The sequence below is a fragment of the Haliotis rufescens genome, unplaced genomic scaffold, assembly GCF_023055435.1.
Source record: "Haliotis rufescens isolate VD_foot unplaced genomic scaffold, xgHalRufe1.0.p SCAF_1, whole genome shotgun sequence".
NCBI classification, from domain to species: domain Eukaryota; kingdom Metazoa; phylum Mollusca; class Gastropoda; order Lepetellida; family Haliotidae; genus Haliotis; species Haliotis rufescens.
Genome location: NW_025963779.1, coordinates 2814019 through 2822911, shown reverse-complemented (window position 1 = coordinate 2822911; position 8893 = coordinate 2814019). Strand labels below are relative to the sequence as shown.

General features: G+C 41.3%; 1 protein-coding gene across 3 annotated transcripts in view; it reads right to left on the bottom strand.

Moving 5' to 3' along the window:
• Window positions 1-320: 320 nt before the first annotated feature.
• Window positions 321-8893, bottom strand: part of LOC124147030 (hemicentin-2-like) — a 50277-nt gene continuing 41704 nt past the window's right edge. The window contains exons 4-6 of one of the 3 annotated variants that reach the window (XM_046517627.2): window positions 4854-4883; window positions 4209-4493; window positions 321-492 (exon numbers count right to left, since the gene is read on the bottom strand). In XM_046517627.2, coding sequence (XP_046373583.2) covers window positions 344-492; window positions 4209-4493; window positions 4854-4883 — 464 coding nt within the window. In that variant the 3' untranslated portion in view covers window positions 321-343. The remainder of the gene's footprint in view (window positions 493-4208; window positions 4494-4853; window positions 4884-8893) is intronic. The other 2 variants (XM_048395907.1, XM_048395871.1) reach the window with 2 other exon arrangements.

Genomic DNA, 8893 nt, shown 5'->3' with positions numbered 1-8893 from the left:
GCCGCTTTTAACAGTGTTGCAGTTATATCGCGGCGCGTCAGCTTAATGTTGGAGGAAAGCCCGAAGTGATGCAGGTCTCAGACGTTAGCCAGTCGAAACGATGACATGCTTCAACCAAGGCATCCAGCATGACAATCCGATCACGTTAGTTACCTCTGTTGACAAGTATGGGTTGCTGAAGACCATTTCTAACCTGGATCTTCATGGGGACACTCATGTCCCGATACAGAGATCACATGTCCCAGGACATGCATTGGAGTTTTCTGCCATATTCTGTGGTGGAGGAATTTGTAATAGAATCATGACAGAAGATGAACATGTTTCATTTCAAACTGTTTATTTTTCACATGGAATGAACCTGTAACCATGGCAGCGTGGAACACAAGAACGTGACGTTTGTCCCTTCCATGGTTACGATAGGATAGGTGAGATGAGTGATGCTGTACGTATGATGAGTTATGGTCCCTGTTTCCTCGTCATCTCTGAAAGAAACTGAATTCGAAAATTAGTAGAAAAGAGATGCACTCAATTTTCAGTGGTGTTCTCCGACACACATGTCATCAGCCGTTTTGCTATGTCTTTCCTGGTTGACACTTAGGTGGACATCTATTGCCCCTTGTGGACGACCCCTGACCTTGACAACGTCAATACAACACTTAGATGGACGTCTATAGCCCCTTGTGGACGACCCCTGACCACGACAACGTCCACACAACACCTAGGTGGACGTCTATTGCCCCTTGTGGACGACCCCTGACCGTGACAACGTCCACACAACACCTAGGTGGAAATCTATTGCCCCTTGTGGACGACCCCTGACCACGAGAACGTCCACACAACACTTAGGTGGAAATCTATTGCCCCTTGTGGACGACCCCTGACCACGAGAACGTCCACACAACACTTAGGTGGACATCTATTGCCCCTTGTGGACGACCCCTGACCGTGACAACGTCCACACAACACCTAGGTGGACGTCTATTGACCCTTAATCATACGAATTGTGAGGAGGTCGGTGAGCGTTGATGGTGGTGGAGCATAGGGATTGTGAGGAGGTCGGTGAGCGTTGATGGTGGTGGGTCAAGGGATGGTGAGGAGGGTGGTGTACATTGACGGTGGCGGGTCAAGGGATGGTGAGGAGGGTGGTGTACATTGACGGTGGTGGATCAAGGGATGGTGAGGAGGGTGGTGTACATTGACGGTGGTGGATCAAGGGATGGTGAGGAGGGTGGTGTACATTGACGGTGGTGGATCAAGGGATGGTGAGGAGGGTGGTGTACATTGACGGTGGTGGATCAAGGGATGGTGAGGAGGGTGGTGTACATTGACGGTGGCGGGTCAAGGGATTGCGAGGAGAGTGCTGAACGTTGATGATGGTAGATTATAGGGATTGTGAGGAGAGTGAACATTGACGGTTGTGGGTCAAGGGGATGGTGAGGAGGGTGGTGAACATTGACGGTTGTGGGTCAAGGGGATTGTGAGGAGGGTGGTGAACGTTGATGGTGGTGGGTCAATGGATGGTTAGGAGGGCGGTGAACGTTGACGATGGTGTTTCATAGGGATTGTGAGGAGGGGAGTGAACATTGACAGTGGCCCCCTAGTCGTTATGAAGTATTGGCTACGTTTTGAAATAGTTTCAGGTCCAACCTGTAACGTCTATTTCCAATTGCCATGAAGTTGATCTTTCATCTGTTTACAAGTGTAGTACTCCTTGACACTGTTAAATTCCCCCATATCAATTAAACAAGCTATGCAATCCTTTCCAATGTAAGATTCCGACTATATCATAAGCATGTGCTGATGAATCCCTATCAATTAATGATTATACCAGGTGTTCGCGAAAAGGTAAGCGTTTCCTGACCCGGCCCTCACAAACACGTGCAAAGACAAGTCAAGTTCTCACCTAAACACATATTAATGCGGAAATGTTATATAAGAAAATCTGTGTATTTTGTTAGATTTCTTATAAAATGTTTATTTCCACTTTGTGTTTGTTGTGAAATAAACCTCAGACCGGTTGTGTACTGAAATAGAATGTACGGGTCTTCTGCGAGTTAAATTAACGCCTTACATGGATTTTCAGATTTATAAGCCTCTATAGCGCAGCTAATGTGAAAAGTGTCTTGTCTAATGAAACGTCCTTTGACCAGGCGGAAAACATGTCTGTCCTGTGAGGGCGGTGTACATTGACGGTGGTGGATCAAGGGATGGTGAGGAGGGTGGTGTACATTGAGGGTGGTGGATCAAGGGATGGTGAGGAGGGCGGTGAACGTTGACGTTGGTGGGTCAAGGGATGGTGAGGAGAGTGTTGAACGTTGATGGTGGTAGATTATAGGGGTTGTGAGGGGAGTGAACGTTGACGGTGGCGGGTCAAGGGGATGGTGAGGAGGGTGGTGAACGTTGACGGTGGCGGGTCGAGGGATGGTGAGGAGAGTGTTGAACGTCGACTGTGGTAGATCATAGCGATTGTGAGGAGGGTGGTTAACATTGAAGGTGGCGGGTCAAGGGGATGGTGAGGAGGGCGGTGAACGTTGACGGAGGCGGGTCAAGGGATGGTGGGGAGGGTGGTGAACGTTGACGTTGGTGGATCATAGCGATTGTGAGGAGGGTGATGAGCGTTGGCGGTGGTGGATCATAGCTATTGTGAGGAGGTCGGTTAACATTGAAGGTGGCAGATCAATGTATGGTGAGGTGGGCGGTGAACGTTGACAGTGGTGGGTCAAGGGATGATGGGGAGGTGTTGAACGTTGACGGTGGCGGGTCAAGGGATGGTGAGGAGGGCGGTGAACATTGACGGTGGCGGGTCAAGGGATGGTGGGGAGGGTGTTGAACGTTGACGGTGGCGGGTCAAGGGATGGTGAGGAGGGCGGTGAACATTGACGTTGGCGGGTCAAGGGATGGTGGGGAGGGTGTTGAACGTTGACGGTGGTGGGTCAAGAGATTGTGAGGAGGGCGGTGAACGTTGACGGAGGCGGGTCAAAAGGATGGTGAGGAGGGTTGTGAACGTTGACGTTGGTTGGTCAAGGGATGGTGGGGTGGGTGTTGAACGTTGACGGTGCCATATCAATGTATGGTGAGGAGGGCGGTGAACGTTGACATCTATTGCCCCTTGTGGACGACCCCTGACCGTGACAACGTCCACACAACACTTAGATGGACGTCTATTGCCCCTTGATCATACGGATTGTGAGGAGGTCGGTGAGCGTTGATTGTGGTAGATAAAAGAATTGTGAGGGGAGTGAACATTGACGCTTGTGGGTCAAGGGGATGGTGAAGAGGGTGGTGAACGTTGATGTTGGTGGGTCAAGGGATGGTGAGGAGGAGGGTGTACATTGACGGTGGTGGGTCAAGGGATTGTGAGGAGAGTGTTGAACGTTGATGGTGGTAGATTATAGGGATTGTGAGGGGAGTGAACATTGACGCTTGTTGGTCAAGGGGATGGTGAGGAGGGTGGTGAACGTTGACGGTGGCGGGTCAAGGGATGGTGAGGAGAGTGTTGAACGTTGACGGTGGTAGATTATAGGGATTGTGAGGGGAGTGAACATTGACGCTTGTTGGTCAAGGGGATGGTGAGGAGGGTGGTGAACGTTGACGATGGTGTTTCATAGGGATTGTGAGGGGAATGAACATTGACGGTGGTGGGTCAAGGGAAGGTGAGTAGGGCGGTGAACGTTGAAGTGGCGGATGAACTTTGGCGGTGATGGATCAAGGGGATGGTGATTAGAAAAGTACACTCAGCTTTCCAAGACAGCCTGACGATGCTGTACCAAGCCATGCCTCAAAGCTCCGTGTAGCGTTTGACAGCTCTGTCTCTCTGGAATACCTTCAGTGTTGATTGCAAGGCCTAGCTTCCAGTAATATTCGGGGGTATCAAGGAGTGGCTCCTCGTATTGTCATCATGTCTTATTGGGTTAATCATGTGGGAGAATAACGACATAAATGTAACAAACTGTGAACGTGATAAAGCCATGAAATGAAAATGAAAATGTGCATTTCAATGAAAGTATGTGAAAATAATGCAACGAAAATTAGATCCCTGTGAACGAAACCTTAACGTTAGATCGTCAGTTGGCATTACAAATGTATAACAAGCATGATGTTGACAGGGTAATTATGGTCATCAAAATGAACATGATCAACAACTGAAGTGGCACCTGCCTTGAGAGGCAAGGTTTGGCACGACTACAGCCGATATGGGGGCAACTTACTATTGAGAATAAAGACTTTGGTGCTTGTAATCTGAAGATCCGATGTTCTGCAAACATACGTCCCAGCATCGGTCATCTTGGCTCTCTTGATATACAACGAGCTTATTATGGTTCTCTCCACGATAGACATAACGATCTGAATATGAAGTCGGTCATCCTGAGTGATCTTGTGACCGTCCTTGAACCAATCAATGCGATCGGGGGGATACCCAACTCCTGTGGCGTTACACACAAGGCGCAATGCATTTCCTTTCTCCACGTAACTGGGACCGGAGATTTTTATATCTGAAAATAAAAGAAGATTTAGGCCAAATGCATTCAAGACAAATAAATATTGTTAGGTTTGAGAACTAACGTACGAGAATAATAATGTATGCATATAATTTCATCTTTGATTTGACAGGTTTAAGAACTTAAGAACATAGGAGACATGAAATACAAACACAATATTAAAGTACTCCTAGATACATTATCAAGGCTACCACGTCATGGGAAAACTCTTATTCCACAACTGTATCAAGACATCTATGACAAATTGATGGTGACTGTAAATAGCCATCAGAATAAAGATATCATAACGGGAAATGGAGCCTGTCTTGAGAGGCAAGGTTTGGCACGACCACAGCCGATATGGGGGCAACTTACTTTTGACACTAACGACTCGTCTCCGAGAAACAGAAACATGTGAAAAAAAATGTATACATACTTTAATCCAAAGGAGGGCAGTATTTAGAGAATCTAAATATTGCAATAGTGAATATTTCCACGCATTGTCAGGGATATTTAAATATTTGAATATTGGTAAAACCAATATTTCCCTTGAACACTTCGTAAGATATGATTTTTCCGATATTTTTACCTCCACAGTGCCTTAGCATTGTAAGCGAGGGAGAAGGTCTAATGCCATCTGTTACGACGTAAATTGTAATAACGCGGTAAATTGTAATAAACTGCGGTAAAATGTAATAACACTGCGGTAAAATGTAATACTGCGGTAAATTGTAATATATACTGCGGTAAATTGTAATAACTTCACTGCGGTAAATTGTAATAAAAACTGCGGCAAATTGTGATAACTTAAACTGCGGTAAATTGTAATAAAACTGCGGTAAATTGTAATAACCACTGCGGTAAATTGTAATAACTTCACTGCGGTAAATTGTAACAAAAACTGCGGCAAATTGTAATAACCACTGCGGTAAATTGTAATAAAGATTATTGATTTGCAAATATACAAAGAAACTTGCATGAAGTATAACATGTGCGACCAAGCTGTTTGGAAATCCCGTGTGCGAAATACGCATCAGTCGGAAAGCGCACGTTAAATCTTCAAATTAAGTAAGTAAGTAAGTAATGTTTGGAAATCACATTCCGGACTTTGAAATGATTGATTGATATAGACTAATGAACATTAAATTCTGGATATTTGCATTTACTATGAACCAAATTCAAATTCCATGAACAATTCCAACCTCCAGCATGTTTAAGAAGGAAATTAAAAAAAAGCGATTTTGTTTCAATTTGTATCATGTTTATTGAAACACAGGTTCGGCAAATTGTAACAAACTGCGGCAAATTGTAATACCAAGTGCGGTAAATTGTAATAACATCTCCTAATCCTTCCGATTTCAAACTGAATTCAAGTTCCAGTGTATGTTGGACCTTAGCATGATCAATTCCAACCTCCAGCATATTTAAGAAAATTAAAAAAACGATTTTGTTTCAATTTCTATCATTTCTATTGAAACACAGGTGCGGCAAATAATAACAAACTGCGGCAAATTGTAATACCAAGTGCGGTAAAGTGTAATAACATCTCCTAATCCTTCCTATTTCAAACTGAGTTCAAGTTCCAGTGTTTGTTGGAACTTAACAAGATCAATTCCAACCTCCAGCATGTTTAAGAAAATTAAAAAAAGCGATTTTGTTTCAATTTCTATCATTTCTATTGAAACACAGGTTCGGCAAATCGTAACAAACTGCGGCAAATTGTAATACCAAGTGCGGTAAAGTGTAATAACATCTCCTAATCCTTCCTATTTCAAACTGAGTTCAAGTTCCAGTGTTTGTTGGAACTTAACAAGATCAATTCCAAGCTCCAGCATGTTTAAGAAAATTAAAAAAAGCGATTTTGTTTCAATTTCTATCATTTCTATTGAAACACAGGTTCGGCAAATCGTAACAAACTGCGGCAAATTGTAATACCAAGTGCGGTAAATTGTAATAACATCTCCTAATCCTTCCGATTTCAATCTGAATTCAAGTTTCAGTGTTTGTTGATCTTAGCAAGATCAATTCCAACCTCCGGCATGTTTAAGAAAATTAAAAACACGATTTTGTTTCAATTTCTATTATGTTTATTGAAACACAGGTTCGGCAAATTGTAACAAACTGCGGCAAATTGTAATACCAAGTGCGGTAAATTGTAATAACATCTCCTAATCCTTCCAATTTCAAAGTGAATTCAAGTTCCAGTGTTTGTTGGAACTTAACAAGATCAATTCCAACCTCCAGCATGATTAAATAAATAAAAAAAGCGATTTTGTTTCAATTTCTATTATGTTTATTGAAACACGGTTCGGCAAATTGTAACAAACTGCGGCAAATTGTAATACCAAGTGCGGTAAATTGTAATAACATCTCCTAATCCTTCCTTTTTCAAACTGAATTCAAGTTCCAGTGATTGTTGGACCTTAACATGATCAATTCCAACCTCCAGCATGTTTAAATAAATAAAAAAAGCGATTTTGTTTCAATTTCTATTATGTTTATTGAAACACAGGTTCGGCAAATTGTAACAAACTGCGGCAAATTGTAATAACATCTCCTAATCCTTCCTTTTTCAAACTGAATTCAAGTTCCAGTGATTGTTGGACCTTAACATGATCAATTCCAACCTCCAGCATGTTTAAATAAATAAAAAAAGCGATTTTGTTTCAATTTCTATTATGTTTATTGAAACACAGGTTCGGAAAATTGTAACAAACTGCGGCAAATGGTAACAAACTGCGGTAAATTGTAATAACATCTCCTAATCCTTCCTTTTTCAAACTGAATTCAAGTTCCAGTGTTTGTTGGACCTTAACATGATCAATTCCAACCTCCAGCATGCTTAAATAAATAAATAAAAAGCGATTTTGTTTCAATTTCTATTATGTTTATTGAACCACAGGTTCGGCAAATTGTAACAAACTGCGGCAAATTGTAATACCAAGTGCGGTAAATTGTAATAACATCTCCTAATCCTTCCGATTTCAATCTGAATTCAAGTTCCAGTGTTTGTTGATCTTAGCAAGATCAATTCCAACCTCCAGCATGTTTAAGAAAATAAAAAGAAAGCGATTTTGTTTCAATTTCTATCATTTCTATTAAAACACAGGTGCGGCAAATTGTAACAAACTGCGGCAAATTGTAATACCAAGTGCGGTAAATTGTAATAACATCTCCTAATCCTTCCGATTTCAATCTGAATTCAAGTTTCAGTGTTTGTTGATCTTAGCAAGATCAATTCCAACCTCCAGCATGTTTAAGAAAATTAAAAACACGATTTTGTTTCAATTTCTATTATGTTTATTGAAACACAGGTTCGGCAAATTGTAACAAACTGCGGCAAATTGTAATACCAAGTGCGGTAAATTGTAATAACATCTCCTAATCCTTCCAATTTCAAAGTGAATTCAAGTTCCAGTGTTTGTTGGAACTTAACAAGATCAATTCCAACCTCCAGCATGTTTAAGAAAATAAAAAGAAAGCGATTTTGTTTCAATTTCTATTATGTTTATTGAAACACGGTTCGGCAAATTGTAACAAACTGCGGCAAATTGTAATACCAAGTGCGGTAAATTGTAATAACATCTCCTAATCCTTCCTTTTTCAAACTGAATTCAAGTTCCAGTGATTGTTGGACCTTAACATGATCAATTCCAACCTCCAGCATGTTTAAATAAATAAAAAAAGCGATTTTGTTTCAATTTCTATTATGTTTATTGAAACACAGGTTCGGCAAATTGTAACAAACTGCGGCAAATTGTAATAACATCTCCTAATCCTTCCTTTTTCAAACTGAATTCAAGTTCCAGTGATTGTTGGACCTTAACATGATCAATTCCAACCTCCAGCATGTTTAAATAAATAAAAAAAGCGATTTTGTTTCAATTTCTATTATGTTTATTGAAACACAGGTTCGGAAAATTGTAACAAACTGCGGCAAATGGTAACAAACTGCGGTAAATTGTAATAACATCTCCTAATCCTTCCTTTTTCAAACTGAATTCAAGTTCCAGTGTTTGTTGGACCTTAACATGATCAATTCCAACCTCCAGCATGCTTAAATAAATAAATAAAAAGCGATTTTGTTTCAATTTCTATTATGTTTATTGAACCACAGGTTCGGCAAATTGTAACAAACTGCGGCAAATTGTAATACCAAGTGCGGTAAATTGTAATAACATCTCCTAATCCTTCCGATTTCAATCTGAATTCAAGTTCCAGTGTTTGTTGATCTTAGCAAGATCAATTCCAACCTCCAGCATGTTTAAGAAAATAAAAAGAAAGCGATTTTGTTTCAATTTCTATCATTTCTATTAAAACACAGATGCGGCAAATTGTAACAAACTGCGGCAAATTGTAATACCAAGTGCGGTAAATTGTAATAACATCTCCTAATCCTTCCGATTTCAATCTGA